Raw genomic sequence first — 17,580 nt, 5'->3', positions numbered from 1 at the left:
CTGAGCATTGTCTGTTCAACAGTTAATACTACGCATACTGTACAGTAGGCAATATACAGTAGGCTATATACTTCACAAAGGATGCTTTGTAAGCAGTACACATTGCTGGGAAAAAATCACTGGCCCCATCTAGTGGACAGACTACTGTTTGTCACATAAAATCGATCTCTTGTCATTCATGTTGGCCTTATTGAATATTTATCAAAAGTTACAAAAACGAATTATTTAGATGAACCACGACATCACTTTATTGTAAATAATGTGCTATTTTAAATAAACATTTAAATAAAGGCCTACCCTTCCCATTTTGAATAGGCTACAAAGTACGTGATTCAGACAACACAACATTTAAAGAAAGTGCAAAACTGGACTGTTTCATATGACAATAGAAAGCTGACAATGCAAACAAATACAATGTATCGCCTGCACGGTTCAAATCTGTGACCAAAAGGGAGGTGAGACAGGGTTTCTGGTGAAACAGCAAGAAGAGCGGACCTGTCTGAATGTGTATGCAGTGCAGCTGGCAAGCGCCCTTCCCTGTCTCTGAGGAATTCAAAGGTACACCCAGTTCCCCGTTTTCTTTCATTGAGTACAAAGAACATGTGCACCAATGGGATTCATTTTATACTGAGCTGTGATATTTACAGATTATTGAGGAGGACTCGACAATTCCCAAGAAATGACTAATAACATGTTCACTGTCCACTTGTTGTCTATATTCCATCGTTTCTTTCACATATTTCAAGTGAGTGTTTTAAAGTATTTGTGTATTTCTTAAATTCTGAACTGACTGTTGAGTAATTGGTCACAAGAAGCAATTGAGCCATAACAATCCACTGTATTTTTCTTTTGCCTTACAGTTCTCTCTAAAGAAGTACATATTTTACAGAAAAATGTTCATGTTTTGCGAAAGCTTTTCTTTCTCAATGACTCAGTTCAGTGCTGATCTGTATTTATACTGTATATGGCAATACAGTAAACCTACTTCTCCAAAGCTTGAGTTTCAGGCCAGATCAGTAATGCATGTTACAATGACAGTCTATAAAAGTATTAATTACAAACCTATTCAAATCATGTTTTTATGAAAAGTATACTGAAATATAGATATTTCACCTATCATTAATGTGTTTTTTCTATGTATTGTCATGTTTGTAATGTATTCACACGTTACATAAACTGCATGCTTTGAGGGGTGTATGCTTCTTTGATATCTTTTGTTTGAAGTATTGTTGCAATAATATACAGAAATTAAGTTGAGTTTTAGTTCCTTACCCCATACATTTTATTTTGACATCCTTTAGTATTTATCATAAAATAAATCAAATCCAATGGGCAGTTAATAAAATGGACCTGATATAAAAATTCAAGGTTCAAGGACGGTTTGTGACAACATTTATTATTTTTAAAACTTATTTTTTTATATAACAAGTTTTAATGTCTATATCCCCCAAAATACAATATTACATGCATCATAAACATTTTAATGAATAACTGCAAAAGTTGCTTTTGTGCAAATCCTTCTACATTGTAAACATGTTTCTTTGTCTATAAGATTATATAACAATATGTTTCATCTACCACATGAAATTAGCAACTTAATGGCTAATACGTCGCTACCATTTTTGTTACATTCTCAAAACATAAGGAAGTCATTACATCGTGCTGTGTGGTATTAGAAACATCCACTTCCTGATGCAGGTTACCATGGAGACAACCAATCTAGCAGAGAGAAGCTGAGCAGGCCAGTGGCTAAGCCAACGAATGTCATTTCATGGCGAATGGATCCTGATTTGTCTAGAAACAGAAAAAATAAATCCACATAAACGTATAATATAAAAAAATATTATATTTGGCTATAAAATTGTGCGGAAAATATATTTTTTCAAGTGGTGTATTGGTATGGATGAATTCTTACATTGAGAGGTCACAGGGCCTGCGAAAGAATAGCAGAAAAAAGGCAGATTTGCATAAAATTTTAAACCTTGCAAGTTATTATAAAGGCTTGAGAAAAGTGAATGATCTTGTTCTTATACCATTGTCAACTCTGGTTCTGATTTGTCCTGAGGAAACGGTGGCCACTTCGCTTGTGTTTAGTGGAGCTTGTATTTCCCTCTTTCTCTTGCATGTCTATTAAAGAAGAAAAGCCTGGTGATATCTACACACAATCACAAACATGATTTCTAGAAACTCTTTAAAGCTCTCTGCCACCTTGTACACTCGTAAAACGAAGGTACTTCAAAAGGTTCTTCGATGCCATAGAAAAACCTTTTGGTTCCATAAAGAACCTTTAACATCTGAAGAACCTTTCTGTTTCACAAATGTCTCTTTGTGGCAAAAAAGGTCCTTTAGATTATAATAAAGAAAGAAAGAAATGGTTGGCATCGTTGTGAAAACCCTTTTAAGCACCTTTATTTTTAAGAGTGTAAAAAAGTTCAAGCACTGGCATTATTGTGCATTATTATTTACCGGAATCAATGAGGCGCAAGTGGAGTTCTCACAGAGACGGGTAATACAATGCAGATAGAAAGTGGAGACAGTCAGGTTCTTATGTTGCACAAAGCGAAAGGCCTCAAAGGAGAAAAGAGCTTCCTGAGATACCCCGTTCCTTTCAACCTTTGTCTGATCATCACGAGTACATCTATAGATAACAAAAGACCAATTACACGGGAGAACTGTAGTGTCTTCTTAATTGTTGTCTTTGGAAATGAATGACTCACCCGATAAAAAGATCATAGGAGGTGCTGCTGACTGGATATGGGCTCACTGTGGCGTAGCAGCGATCCAGCAACACGTTGAACCTTGAAATACCAAAATGAACGGGGAATTAAAATTGAATCGTCTGTAAATTAGATCTTAGCAAGGTGAGTTACGTCACAGTCTTACTTGTTCGTGAGATTTGTTGCCTTAACCTGAACGTATACTCGAGTTTTCAACTGCAGCCCACTTGCTGGTATCTGGAGTTTAGTAGTGTAGTTGGCAGTCTTAAGATAAAGATGAGAGTATTAGTACAATTGTATTGAGTAACTTAACTCATTTGTTTAAATTATTAATGATGTTTAGACACACGGAGAACATCCTTACAGTGTAAAGACCCATGCTTAAAGTACTGACAAAAGTACCATTGTTGTCCTTGATAGCAACACTCACTCCTGACCTGTGAGCAAGAAACACAAGTATAAGTATTTAAGTACTGTAAGTTATGTCAACATGATCAAACTTCTTCCTGGGTTTTATACTCACACGCTGAGCTGTGTGTTGTTGACTACATACTGCAGTGGATACATGCAAGAAAACTGGTACATGAGTTGTTGTCTGTAACTGATAGTGGAGATGCTGATATCCCAGGAGTTGATTAATCCAGAGATATTGACAGTCTGGACTTGGGAGAAATCTGAGAATGCCCCAGAACCCAACTGACTTATGATCTAATCAAACAACACAAAGTTTGAATGTTTGATATAAATGAAGGAAATGGTTGCTGCACATACTGTTCAAAGTTAAAAAAGTAGATTTCAAGTTCTTACATTCAAACTGTTGCCACAGAGAGTCAGTGACTCCTGAGAGATTGAGAAATTGAAATTTACAACAGGAGGATTGGCTGTCCAGTCTGCGACTCCAAGGCAGGATGGGTTGCTGAATTTAGCATTGAGGGCCATGAGAGATTCATTGTATCCCGCAAAGTACATTGGACATAGCAGGACTCTTAAATACATATAATTGGTTCCACACGTCACTGTGATGTCAGAGTTTTCTGAAATGTATATGTATAAAGATTATGTTACTGAAGTTGCCAGTGCATTGGTTTGTTTATGCTGATTAAAAAAATCTCTCTCTTATTAAATCATCATTATATGATCATTTAGATTTTATAAATAATTTTAAAGCCTAATTTTTCTGGATTGTTCTCCAGTTAAAATATATGTTTCTTTTCTACAAATTTACATTTAGTCATTTAGCAGACGCTTTTATCCAAAACGACTTACAAATGAGGTAAACATTGGAAGCAATTGGAACAACATAAGGACAACAAAAAGTGCAATTAAAAGTACAAATGCCTACCAAAGTACAGAGCTAAGGTTCTATATATATATATATATATATATATATATATATATATATAGAAAGAGTAGAAAAGAGATCAGAACTCATAAATCAAAAGGACATATTAAATATATTAGATCTTATTTTCAGAATGTAGTACAAAATATAGTAAAATTTTGCATAAAACGAAGAAGAAAACACATAACATTCAGATTTCTCAAAATAATTTGCATCTTTTGAGTGAATCTTCACTGTTAAAGCTTCATTAAATTCTTAAGATAACTCCAATTAGCTTTATGAGTCAGTTAAACTTAAATTATATTGAACTTACTTAAAAAATCTTGTTGCATTTTAATGACTCATGAAGCTTATTTGATTTAACTAATGCAAATTTAATAAAGCAGTTGAAATTGGTAACATTTTTACAGTGTTGTTTAAAAGATGTTCAGTCATTTTACTTGAAAGAAGGAGAAAAATATTCAAGGTAAATGAAGATATACTGGAAGATATGGAAGATATACTGACCTGCCGGTCTGTAGGTAGGGTGAGCGAGACATGTTAGGAAATTAGCCTGAGCTTCAAATTGTAGAAAGAAGCCAGCAAAACATATCAGGTGGGCTAACCTTATCATCCTGAGACAAACTAATGAAGACAAAGCATAAGAAAACATGAAGGATTTGAGAAGACAAATTCAAATATATAATACTATAAATTACTATAATAATATTAAAAGAGTCCTAATCACAAACACCATTATTATAGGCAAACATGAAAAATCTGGAAAATAAAATATATCTTACCGTGCAAAAACTCTGTGATTCAGCGATAACTTGATGGGTCCCTTGGCTTTTCCGTAGATGTCTTTTAGATTCAGTATTTATACAGAAGAGATGGGTGTGAGAGACAGCATCACAAAGACATGAGCAATACGAGACCCTCTGATTTCATCACTGATAGCTTTTCAGATCTGGTAACTAAGTTTACAAAACAGTGGTGTCATCAATATTGTTGATAAAACAGATAATTCCCTGGGCAACATCTGAAACTGGCACATGTACAGACATATAAGTGTGTTTTATCTAAATTGTTTACTTTTCAATATACGCAAATTATCTTACGAAATATTTTAAGATTAGTGGTCTATTTATGGTATTGTTTAAGCAGCATATGGATACAATAATTTGATTTGAATTATTAAATGAATTAAACACTGTAAGTAATTAAAAAAAACTTTGCTACTTTACACACATTCTCTTTTAATGTTCATTTTGAAACACCTTTGCCTTTCTGTTTTCCAACTACTGAATACATGGAGTCACCTGAGAATTATATAAAGACTGTAAATAATTGTTGGGTGCAGTCAGTTTGTCACCAGGAAGGGTGTTAAAGAATGGTGTTTGTCACTTCACAAAGAAGTTTTGAGATTTCTTTTTATGTGTTAAAAAGTACACTAAATTCTCGTTTAAGAATAGCAACCATGTACAGGACGTTCCCTTGATGAAATCAAGCTCCTTTTTCAGACCGATTAAAGGGCAAGTGGAACATATACGCTACAAAAAAGGGGGATTCCTTTTGTACACAGAACAAAGACACTATAACTCTATCTGCATAATATTATGTTGTTGTTGTTTTGGGGGAGGGCTGGTATGGGGTTGAACAATTGGTGCAATATATTATGCTAACAGTAAATAATGGTTCACTGGGTTCAGAGGAAACAGTAACTGATAACTCTCTTTGTGGTTTATCAGTTTGATTATTTAAGCGTTCAGTGCAATGACTTAAAACTTTGGTGCTTGTTCTTTAAACCTTTTTTATGGCTAAACAGTGTGTTTGTCTATTATTTACCTTTTTCGAGGTCAGGTACAAAAGGTACTGTGAATAATACTATACAACAAAAAAACCTTGGTTTTACGATTTAACTCTCTTTTGTTGAAAATATCACATCCCAGTGGATTTGAAATTACAAACTCATAGGCTTTGTCCTGTATCCTAAAGGGTGTGTCCCTTCTGCATTGCCTTTTCTTTACACTAAACTCATCACACCCTATATACAATACCTGCATCAATTTCATGAGACTGTTGGCTCTATTTCCATGGATTGGTTTCAGTGTATGTTGACTAATTCGTCACAGCAAAATCCTGTTTGCAGTTGTGATTTGTGATTTCTTATAATGGCACCCTAAAGCCAATGAAAATATAATGTAATGTGGCATAAATTTTATTACTAAGACTTTAATTTCTTTCCATGCAAGTATACTCATAAAGTTAAAGACACTTTCTTAATGCTGCATAAAATGCCGTCTTTGAGAGTTTATAAAATTTTTCTTTTAGGGTTTGTTATTTATGCGCAATAAGTATTTCTTGGGTAAGATCTCTCAATTTTTCAATATATAGTCAATTAAATGATGCTCTCATCAGCGCTTCACTGCTCTGACCCCTAATAGGACACGTATATCTGGCAGACATCTATTTGATTTGTGCATTTTCATCTGCAAGACATCTGGCAGATGCTGTTTGCTCATCTGCCCTACATCTCTGAGACATTTGCTGTCAGACGTCATCTAGACATCTAGAAGACAAGATGTTTATGATTTTTGATGTACAACACCTCTTTCAAAGAAGTTTAGCAGATGTTTTACAGATCTCCAGATCTTTAGCAGACATCTTTCAGATGTTCCTTGGCTATCTGGGACGGGATTCTAAAAGCCAACCAGAAATGCTGGAGCAAACCTACTTAAACATGTCAATTCGATTATTATAGCGTTAAAACCAGTGCTCGAATTGAAGGGGGGCTGGGGAGATCCGGGACCCCCCATAAGGCATTAGGGACCCCCCATCAGAAGTAAAAAAGAAACTTTGGTGTGGTCCCCTTAGATATTTGTATTTGAGTAAAAATTATAATGACAAATGTGATTAAATTTATGCAATGGATATGGTGTATTTTGTGAATTCATTATTTTCAATAATTTATGTTAAGTTTGTTTATGGGCTAGTTGTCATGTCTCTTTCAATTTGAAACGCCCCACCCCACGTCTAAAGACCACTAAGTGCAGTACAGCATGCCTGTTTTTTACTGTACGCCTGTTTTTAATAAATAGTATATAGTTATGCATAGCATTATCAAATATATTGTGTATTTTGTATAAATTGTCTATTGCGAGACTACCCCCACCAAAAAAAGTCATATGAGACCCCCATAAGACTTGGTTCAATGGAGCACTGTTTAAAACAATATGAATTACAAATTGTCAACAGATATAGTCTCATAGTTAAACGTGTGCGTGCATATTGTCATTTATAAAATGTAAGTGTACGTGTCGGCTATGCGCATCGTACGAACATAAGTGCGCGCTTTCTTTAGTCATAAACTCAAAGCATTTCGTAAAACCTCGACATTTCACTCGAGCATTAACTTGATTCTTTAAAAGTGAAACAGGAAGTTAGCAGGAATGTCCTCGAGCTCTTTTATTTAAACGTTCCCCAGTCTTGGAACACCGTAGTTTTAGTGCCTCAGCGGCCTCGCGATGTGATTGGCTGTTGGGCTCGTCTGGACTCTTCTTCTGAGTATGTCTTTAAGCGCATCACAGCGGCGCAGCAGCGCATCCCTAACGAATGACTGCGCACCAATCTGCGACATAACGGACGACTGACAGAGCGCTCAGCGAGGAAGAGGTAAGAGACTAAATATGCCTTGAATGTTAAATAGCTTGTTTGTTGGATTGTTGTTAATGCACAAGTGCTATATTTGCTGTCTATTATGAGGCTCTATTATGAGACGTTATTGCCTGATTAAACAGATAAAAATGAATAGCGTCGTGAACAATGTAAACTTTAAAAAACGTATAAACTCAAATATGTGCACGCTTGAAATTATCGTACACATTGTTTATAATATCTTTCGGTTTAATTTATACGTTATCTTGAACGTGCTTTGTGTGAATGTTGAACGTGGGAATTTTGTGTAACGTTAAGCGTGCGCGCGCGCGCTCGACGAGGACCGAATGATTCCAGGAGACAATCCCAATTGTTATCGGGAGTGTTTACTGAACCCCCCATGTTGTATAACTGTTTGAAGCAAGCAAGCAACTTTGTTCTTTATTTTTGTGCAACTTTAATATTAAACACGAATGAAACTCAAATAAAGCGTTTAAGTGTTTCTAGAGGGCTCTGTGTAAAGAAGTGACCCTTTTACACGATGACAGCTGTGTAGTCGTTTGTCGAGCTTTTATTAAATGCAATGAGGGAATTGTGCTATAAATAGGATGAAATACAAATAAACATTATCCTTATTTGGAATGTTGCATTGCAAAGGGATGGATGCATGAATTATATTCCACCATGGATGTTAACTATCTTTGCATTCTGCCAAAACCATGTCAAAGGGACCAGCAGGTGGCATCGATTTGGGGACCACCTATTCCTGTGTGGGGGTCTTTCAGCATGGCAAAGTCGAAATCATTGCCAATGACCAGGGTAACAGGACCACACCGAGTTATGTAGCATTCACAGACACGGAGAGGCTGATTGGGGATGCCGCCAAAAATCAAGTAGCGCTTAATCCTGCCAATACAGTCTTTGGTAGGTAATATTGTTGTGACTATTCTAATAAGAACATTGTATTTTCAACTATCCTTGTTACATTTAAGTTCCACATCTATGGATATAATGTAGTTGGTGCGTTTCTTGCTATATTTTTCTCATAGATGCCAAAAGATTAATTGGACGGAGGTTCGATGACACTGTTGTGCAGTCAGACATGAAGCATTGGCCGTTCACTGTTATCAATGACAGTTCCCGCCCCAAAGTTCAAGTTGAATACAAAGGCGAGACCAAGTCCTTTTACCCAGAGGAGATTTCTTCCATGGTGCTTACAAAGATGAAGGAGGTTGCAGAGGCATACCTTGGAAAAGTGAGTGTTTAATATTTCCATAATTAGATAAAATATAACTTTGACTGTACAAATTCAATGAAATCATTTACATTTTCTATAATGCCGAATTTATACGGTCCCCCCATTTTGCTGTTGGTTAAATTGTAATGTGTCGACACATTAAAGTTGTCAACATTGACACACATGGCAGGTTATTATTAGAGCATGAAGAAGATCTACTGTAGTAATTTTGCCTTTTTAGCAACACATCTTAAAGAAACAGTTCACACACACACACAAAATATGTCATCATTTACTACCTGAAGTTGTTCCAAAGCTATATACATTTCTTTGTTCTGTTGAACACAAAAGATGTTATTTTGAAGAATGTGGGAAACTAGTCAGTTCTGGGTCACCATTGACTATCATAGTAGTTTTTCTTCCTTCTGTGACGGTCAATAGTGCCTCAGAACTGATTGGTTACAAACATTTTTCGAAATATTTTTCTTAATGTTCAGCGCAACATGAACATTTATTAAACAACTTCTGAGTGAGTAAATTATGATAGAATCTTTATTTTTGGGTGAGCTATTCCTTTAAGCCAGGGGTGTCCAATGTCGGTCCTGGAGGGCCATAGTCCTGCAGAGTTTAGCTCCAACTTGGCTCAACACACCTGTTTGGAAGTTTCTAGTCTGCTTTGTGAGACCTTGATAAGCTTGATAAGGTGTGTTTGATTAGGGTTGAAGCTAAACTTTGCAGGACATAGGCCCTGCAGGACTGACTTTGGACACCCCTGCTTTAAGCGGTTAAGAGTCCCTTTTTTACAAGAAAACCTGACTTAATCTAAAAATCAAATTTGAAAGGTAAAACGTTTTTAAACTGTGGTTACTCTCGTTCTCAGACTGTTATGAATGCCGTTGTTACCGTACCTGCTTACTTTAATGACTCTCAGCGCCAAGCCACAAAGGATGCTGGGACCATCACCGGCCTTAACGTTCTAAGAATGATCAATGAGCCGACCGCTGCTGCCATTGCTTATGGCCTGGACAAGAAAGTGAGAGATCTACTGTTACTGTAAAACAATATTTATGAGTTATGTTTGAAAGCAAGCAAAAACATCTGAATTGATTCGTCTTTCTTAATTCCAGGTTGGTCCTGAGAGAAATGTCCTGATCTTTGATCTCGGTGGTGGCACTTTTGATGTATCCATCCTTACAATTGAGGATGGCATCTTTGAGGTCAAGTCCACAGCCGGAGACACTCACCTCGGAGGCGAAGACTTTGACAGTCGCATGGTGAACCATTTTATCTCAGAGTTCAAGCGCAAGTACAAAAAGGACATCAGCGATAACAAGAGGGCCGTCCGCCGCCTGCGCACTGCCTGCGAGAGGGCGAAACGCACCCTGTCCTCCAGCACTCAGGCCAGCGTTGAGATCGACTCTCTGTATGAAGGAATCGACTACTACACTTCCATCACTAGAGCTCGTTTCTAAGAGCTGAACGTTGATCTCTTTCGCGGTACATTGGATCCAGTAGAGAAGTCTCTTTGTGATGCTAAACTGGATAAGTCTCAGGTTCACGACATCGTCCTCGTTGGAGGGTCCACCCGTATCCCAAAGATCCAAAAACTCCTGCAGGATTTCTTTAATGGCAAGGAATTAAATAAAAGCATCAATCCGGATGAGGCTGTCGCATATGGAGCAGGTACTCAAAATGATCCTTCATGTCTCAGATTTGCTCATATGTAGAGTCCTATAAAAGACACGTGTCATTTACAGCTGTTCAGGCTGCAATTTTATCTGGAGATAAGTCTGAGAATGTCCAAGACCTGTTGCTCCTGGATGTTACCCCTCTGTCTCTGGGGATTGAAACTGCCGGTGGCGTTATGACCATCCTGATCAAACGTAACACTACCATCCCAACCAAACAATCCCAGACCTTCACCACCTACTCGGACAACCAGCCCGGTGTCCTCATTCAGGTGAGGATATTAACTTTTGTTAGCTTATATTGATAACGTATTGTTGTGTAGCCTTTCAGCAGTGTTCATGTTGAATTGCATTCCTATAGGTGTATGAAGGTGAGAGAGCCATGACCAAAGACAACAATTTGCTTGGGACGTTTGAGCTGACCGGGATACCTCCAGCTCCCCGTGGGGTCCCTCAGATAGAAGTCACCTTTGATATCGACGCCAATGGCATCATGAATGTGTCTCCTATAGACAGAGCACCGGCAAGGAGAACAAGATCACCATTACAAACAACAAAGGTAACAAACACTGACTTTCTGTGTGTCTTACGTTTTGCTTTTTGAAACTTCACTCTTATATTACAATCTCCTCAATGACTTAAGGTCGTCTAAGCAAGGAGGACATCTAGCATATGGTCCAGGAAGCTGAGAAGTACAAGGCAGAGGACGATGTCCAAAGAGAAAAGGTCGTCGCTAAGAATGGCCTCGAGTCCTACGCCTTCAACATGAAGTCCACAGTTGAGGATGAGAAGCTTAAGGGAAAGATAAGCGACGAGGACAAGCAGAAGATTCTTGACAAGTGCAACGAGGTGATAAACTGGCTGGACCAAAACCAGGTATGTTTTCAACTTTTCTGTGCGGAGTCCGTTTCAGTCACACCTCACATTCTCACATGTGTTCTATGTTCTGTAAAGACCGCCGAGAAGGATGAGTTTGAACATCAGCAGAAGGAGCTAGAGAAATGTGCAACCCTATCATCACCAAGCTTTACCAGAGTGCTGGTGGAATGCCAGATGGTATGCCTGGAGGGTTTCCAGGAGCTGGAGGTGCCCCTAGTGGAGGGGAACCTCTGGCCCAACTATTGAGGCAGTTGATTAAATCATATGAAAAACGTTTATTACTGTGTGGAGACCCTTATTGTTTTGTGTTGTATTCAAAGAACTTGTCATGTTTTTTTCTATCGCATGTTTATGTAATCTCAGAAACAGAATTTGGAGTAATGTTGTGTTAAAGATTTGTATTCAAAAGACATCTTCATGTGTCTTACATTGACAATAAAGAATTTTCTGTTCACAGCGAGTACATGGTGTGTGTTTGTGGTTCTTTTGTAAATCCTAAAGAGGCCTTTTCCAAATTATTTTCCGTTTTTCTGAATTTACTAGTTACAGGTGTTTTGGTAAAATTATTCTTTTCTATTTCATTCTGTGACCTACTAACAATATTTATACCAAACTCCAAATAAAAATATTGCTTTCATTTGCATTTATTTGCAGAAAATGAAAACAGGAGAAACCGGTCAAAATAACAGAAAACATGCTCTGTATTTTTCAAACCACAGAGGATAAGTTCATAATCTCTTTTACACAACAGTAATATTTGTACATGCATTAAGGAAACCTTGAGATTGAGATTACCTTCATTTTTAATCACAGTTTTCATGTGTCCTGTCATGCTGTCAGTCTTTCACATTCCTGTTGGATGACTTTATGTCACTCCTGAGGTTTGATTTTGTTGAAAATCAACAGATACTGGACTGGAATGGCCATAATACAAATAGAAATACTAATTAAATCTCTTTATTATAATTTTTGTGGCTGTATGTTTAAAATTCAATTTTGTGTAATTGTTTTAGCATGTACAATGAATGTACATTTACACTAAATTCAATTTTCTACGATTTCACTTAAAAGCATATTTTTATTTTTAAAACGCTTTGCTGCTTGAATCAATATCAATAAATGTATCATTCATTTTGGTAACTGGAGCTCTTTCATGTGTATATTCAATTATTGGAAATTGTGTATAAACCATAAAACAAACAAAGCATTTTATTAGTCATTTATTCACTGTACATGAAAACAAAGATCTAAAGTAAAGGGAGCAGGGATGACATGACGGTTCACTTTCAAACTGAATGGATGAAGATAGCAAATTTCAGATAGATCAGCGTGATATGGTGCCTCTAGATTCATGCATACGGTATGCACACATATAGAAAATCCCTGCAGAGAAGACAAAGAATGTAACAGAGAAAAAAATATTATTCCTGACAAATATTTTGGCTTGCTACTATACCTGAAAAGAATGTGAGCACCACAGACACCCAACCCATTATGTATGACCAAGAATACTTCCAATTTCCGTAACGTTTCCCGTAATAGTTCACTGTCATCCCAGTGTAGACGGCCATGGCCAACAGCACGAAGAAGCCTAAACGTCAGAAGGTTGAATGAGCCAAAGTGCCATTGTCTCATCCAGCATTTTTAATGAACGTCTTTATTTGTTAAACTACTATTAAGGTCTTCTTACATGAAATGAAATAGAGAATTCCTGCAGAAAAGGTTTTGTCAAAGGCGTTAAAGGAGTAATTGATGAAAGCCATGACACCAATGATGAGGCCTAAGAAACAAGCTAGGCTGGCCAGAATCATGAATGCACGGGTGGCATCCCAGTATGCTGTTAAAAAAACACCTCGTTATGTACATAAAAATGATGTTTATTGTGTAGAACAAGGCATGTCTGTGATGTGGTGGTCTCACCGATGTTGTCTGTGAGTGTCATGCATTTTCCAGGGACACAGTAGCGCCATAGACCTTGATGCATGTAACTACTGGACTGGCGGTACTGCATCCAGTAATCGGTGGCAGTGGAGATCACCAGGAGTATGTTCCCCACTCCCGCACAAAACAATCCACCGCCCATAAAGCTGTACATCTTGAACCTACAGACACAGTGTAACACGGTTCAATTATATGAAATAGGCAAAACCATATTTAGCTGTTTAAGAAAGACAAACTATTTGGATTTAAAAACACTTGTTCAAATATCAAAGTCTTAAACTTTGCAATAATTCTGCAATAATAAACACATGTGGTTGTAAATTGTTGTATTCATCATGAGTTCAGGTAATATATTATCAGATAATCAGATCCTCTGTATGACACTTTTTATGTTCAGCATATACTTCTCCTGTACAGATACATGAGCTTGACAAGAATATTTACACAATGAAAAAAGGCATAGCATTAAAAAATCATTACACATTTTAAAAAAACTGCTGTGAAAAGAGGAACATTTGATTTGTTGCTTTAAATCACCTGATGTAACTGAAATGTGAAATAACAAGACAAAATAACAAACCAAACATATATGTGAAAAAATGCCCACCTGTTTTTGTTGTTTCCCAGGGAAAAGGTGCTATCAGAATGAATAGTGTGAAGCTCAATTATGCCACGGCAGACAGAATTCCATGAGCTATTGGCAGTTATTTTTTGTCAGTGCACAAGAGGTGAGTGGAGAAGGACAATAGAGATGTCACAGTAACAACCAATCGGAGAGGCCCAAAGATTGTTTAAGAGAATCTGCTGAGAATACAAAACAATTTGATGCTAGTTAGTTTCACTAATACTGATGACAAAGTGCTTTCAGTTGACAATATAGAGACATTGCAAAAACTGACAGCAAAATGACAATCAGTTAAAAGGGAATTAAAGAAACTGGAAAATCAGAAATAAAACCTTTCTATTTGTTAAAACCCATCTCTTTTGTGAATTCTTGACAAATAAATGAGAAAAAAACTACCCCTCTCTCTTTCTCTCAACAGTATTGTTCTGGCTTTTGTTGAAGCTAGTAACTTTGTATTATTAGCACCTATGTTATTGTTGATCTGTATGACATTTGAATTATTGCACCCTGAACTCTCTGTAAGTCGAGTTTTTAATTCAAGTTTTTATTACATTTTTATCTGCAAAGGGCATCATTTGAGACAAAAACTAAATGTTTTACTCCAAAACTATTGCCATGATTTCATCCATTATATCACCAGGTTTAAACTTACATTACACTTCCTTACAATATCACATGAAATATTTTATTTCTAAAGCCCTGTGGATTCCACAAGAAACCAATGAAACCCATTGTGTTAATCAAATTATTCCTGTCCAACAGACAAAACCAAAAGGACAAAATTGTACCGGTACACAGTAAAATTGATAAGTAAAATATTCATTCATGTTCTGAAATGTAATACTTGACCTACCACATTTTACTGATGGGCCCTTATGTTGAGAGCATTATAAAAGTGGGCCATCAATGATATTTAAAGGCTCTGAATGCGAGTGTTTTAAGCTGTTTACTGAAAGGTTAAGAATCCATCCAGTGAACAGTTTGTTTCTTCTGAAAGCTTAAATGCAATAGCTCTGAATGGCAAGTCAGCAGTAATGCAGTAGAGTGAAAATAGAATGTAACAAACAGATAAATTAGAAAAGATCAAGGCACAGAAAGTCTATGATTTTTTATAGATATATTTTTTGGAATCAAGACATCCGGCTTGAGGTATGAATGTTTCATTTTATATATCGCTGCTGTTCTTCTGAAACCTTGTGTGTCCATATTTCGTGATTTCAATTTTTTGATTGTCAACTTTCACAAAACAGTATTTAACCATTTAGAAAGTAAACAGGTTTTCCAATTTCCTGAAAAACATCAAATTTGGAAATCCAAGGTGTAATTAGGACATAATTTTGAACAGAATAATTTTCTCATTCATTTTTTATGTGCATCTTATGTACCCTATAGTTGGCTATTTGTCAGGTTTCTGAAGTTCATGGAACATATGCTGAAAATACTTAAAGGGACAGTTCAATTGTTCACTGCATCATTATTTCAAACCTGTATGACTTTCTTTCTTCTGAAGATATTGGCAACAAATTATTTTGTATTATTTTTTGGCTTTGTGATAAAAACTAAAATCTCATTTTTGAGTATGTACACATTTTTATAACCAGCAGAGGGAGACCTTAAATAGGGAGAAATCTCCACAGTATAGATGTTTGAATTTGTGAGTTGAAATGAACTTCACATCCAGTGTTGTACTTGGCCAAGTGACAGAAGGACAGAGGGGATATCTGACTGGACATGGTCAAAAGCCTCTTGTTACAACAGCATGTATGTACTCTGATAAATGACACTGCAGTATTTGCTTTGGATGCACTTAATGCTGATAATCTAGCTGCTCCTCAAAGTGCATCTGGAAGTGATACAGTGTCTTGTGTAGGCCTAAATCTTAAGATTTGCTAATAAAAACCATACAACACTATTTGACTCAATACAAAAGTAACAATATTACTTATAGGCTGTAAACATACTACTTGCTAAATAAGGGATTATACTCTACGAAAAATATATGACATTTCCACACTTGCACACAATAGACTATTTGTTTGGGTGGATTGAAAATAAGTGTGAGACTGTTCAAGACAAATGTTTGTTGAATGCTTTAACTCTGTTTGTGTGCTTTTTGTGCAATTATTTAAAAACAAACTGTATTAAAGATTTAATGGGTAAGTCTATTATAACATGTATGTGACATAATTTGTAGACATAATAGTAAAGGAATTTTCATCCACATGATGTAACAGAGAAATCTGAATGTGTATAATAAAGAGTTCATAATGCAGTATAGCCTGCTCCTCAATTATACAATCTATATTTATTTTCTCCACCTGTACACCATGCTCTCCGTTCCCATGGGTGAGTTTCGGTGAAACATGACGTCCTAAGCACAGAGAACTGTGCATGTTGACATCATGCATTGAGTTTGAATGAAGTAACAAAAGTTAAATTATTTCGGAATGGTTTCGGAGGTGCTCGAAAGCTCAATAGGGTTCATCTAAAAAGTATACAGAGGAAAATAATGCGGTGTAGCGGATTAATTTGGCTAAACGTCAACGTGGATCTGTGCTGCCGCCCGATAATTGGCCAATTAGATTTGTGTTCATCTAATTGCTTTTTCACATCGGAAACAATGGCTGCAAGCGATGCGGGTTTCTTTTCTCCCTTCAGAATTGCAGCACAACACATAATAAGCAAGTGGCAATATTACAATGAATCAAATGAGCAATTTTTTGTCAAACAGAGACCTGGTTGAGATGTTGATATTTTTCTTAATCTTGTCACTTACACACACACCAAGGTTTCTGACTGTACCACAGACTGTATTGTGCTGTGTTTGAACTCGGATCAACTCGGATCTTTATCAGTCATCTCGACGTCATTGGCCTATGTAGAGTGCAATAATCGATCTACCTCTAGGTGGAGAAAGATCCTCACTAATGATTTTATATTAATGTTTAAAGTCATCCGCATGACAGTTGCGTCAGGTGTTGCGCATAGATCTCCACACATACAGCTAAATGTTTAGATTTTTCTAAATCAATACAATTCAGTAAAACCAAAAGTGTTGGATTTTCTCTTTCATGTAGTTACAACTGCTTTTGACGGGGACTGTACATTTCCTATTATCACGTATGTTATAATCCACAATCTGAGATTCATTTCTTTCTTAAAACAATAATCTAAAACAGACCTCCATATGACTCACTTAAAGGCAGAATGCATCATGTTGATCAGAAATGTTTTTGTCATGCTGGTTGTAAATCTCTTCACATCCTGATAGAAATCATGAAGTATAGTGGTCAAATATTTTTTTATAATTATATATCGTCTTTGAAAGGCGTATAGGACCAAAAACGTTCGACCAATAAAAACATTCTGGCTGAACGTTTTGACGAGAGCCATTGGTTGAGACTGGTCCTGTGTCAATTTTCAGCCAACGAATTTTGCATCCACTGCAGACCCAGTTCATGCAGACATCATACGTAATCAGGGTGTTCACGTCCGGCGTAACTTTATTACACAGC

The 17,580-nt window shown here is 36.6% G+C and overlaps 3 protein-coding genes across 3 annotated transcripts; 1 reads left to right on the top strand and 2 right to left on the bottom strand.

Moving 5' to 3' along the window:
* Positions 1–1,525: 1,525 nt before the first annotated feature.
* Positions 1,526–9,916, bottom strand: si:dkey-4p15.5 (zona pellucida-like domain-containing protein 1). The gene is made up of 12 exons (XM_056756370.1): positions 9,841–9,916; positions 4,842–4,902; positions 4,567–4,683; positions 3,525–3,751; positions 3,241–3,425; positions 3,082–3,154; positions 2,884–2,981; positions 2,718–2,798; positions 2,467–2,638; positions 2,034–2,127; positions 1,916–1,933; positions 1,526–1,794 (listed from the first exon to the last, which is right to left on the bottom strand). The coding sequence occupies exons 3-12, from the start codon at positions 4,670–4,672 to the stop codon at positions 1,700–1,702; spliced, it is 1,149 nt and encodes a 382-aa protein (XP_056612348.1). The 5' UTR covers positions 4,673–4,683; positions 4,842–4,902; positions 9,841–9,916; the 3' UTR covers positions 1,526–1,699.
* Positions 8,414–11,758, top strand: hspa8b (heat shock protein family A (Hsp70) member 8b). The gene is given in 11 exon segments (XM_056756369.1): positions 8,414–8,619; positions 8,745–8,950; positions 9,813–9,965; positions 10,060–10,615; positions 10,690–10,892; positions 10,982–11,132; positions 11,135–11,179; positions 11,264–11,496; positions 11,575–11,620; positions 11,623–11,720; positions 11,723–11,758. Coding segments are annotated over 11 exon segments (1,932 nt in total). The 5' UTR covers position 8,414.
* An 897-nt stretch (positions 11,759–12,655) lies between these two features.
* lim2.3 (lens intrinsic membrane protein 2.3) lies at positions 12,656–14,185 on the bottom strand. The gene is made up of 5 exons (XM_056757384.1): positions 14,048–14,185; positions 13,420–13,601; positions 13,190–13,336; positions 12,956–13,090; positions 12,656–12,882 (listed from the first exon to the last, which is right to left on the bottom strand). Exons 2-5 carry the CDS (start codon positions 13,592–13,594, stop codon positions 12,824–12,826), a joined length of 516 nt encoding a protein of 171 aa, XP_056613362.1. The 5' UTR covers positions 13,595–13,601; positions 14,048–14,185; the 3' UTR covers positions 12,656–12,823.
* Between the last annotated feature and the right edge of the window lie 3,395 nt (positions 14,186–17,580).

Source organism: Triplophysa dalaica, chromosome 9 (genome assembly GCF_015846415.1).
Source record: "Triplophysa dalaica isolate WHDGS20190420 chromosome 9, ASM1584641v1, whole genome shotgun sequence".
Taxonomy (NCBI): Eukaryota; Metazoa; Chordata; class Actinopteri; order Cypriniformes; family Nemacheilidae; genus Triplophysa; species Triplophysa dalaica.
This window is presented reverse-complemented; position numbering and strand designations above follow the sequence as displayed.

Excerpts from the sequence above, each read along its gene's own strand:
- si:dkey-4p15.5 (XM_056756370.1), bottom strand. The coding sequence starts at position 4,672 with ATGATAAGGTTAGCCCACCTGATATGTTTTGCTGGCTTCTTTCTACAA. Across the intron at positions 2,982-3,081 it reads TAAGCATGGGTCTTTACACT|ACTGCCAACTACACTACTAA; the intron begins GTAAGGATGTTC and ends CTTTATCTTAAG. Across the intron at positions 2,799-2,883 it reads GCAACAAATCTCACGAACAA|GTTCAACGTGTTGCTGGATC; the intron begins GTAAGACTGTGA and ends TGGTATTTCAAG.
- lim2.3 (XM_056757384.1), bottom strand. The coding sequence starts at position 13,594 with ATGTACAGCTTTATGGGCGGTGGATTGTTTTGTGCGGGAGTGGGGAAC. Across the intron at positions 13,337-13,419 it reads GACACTCACAGACAACATCG|CATACTGGGATGCCACCCGT; the intron begins GTGAGACCACCA and ends TTTTTTTAACAG. Across the intron at positions 12,883-12,955 it reads GGTGCTCACATTCTTTTCAG|GGATTTTCTATATGTGTGCA; the intron begins GTATAGTAGCAA and ends TCTTCTCTGCAG.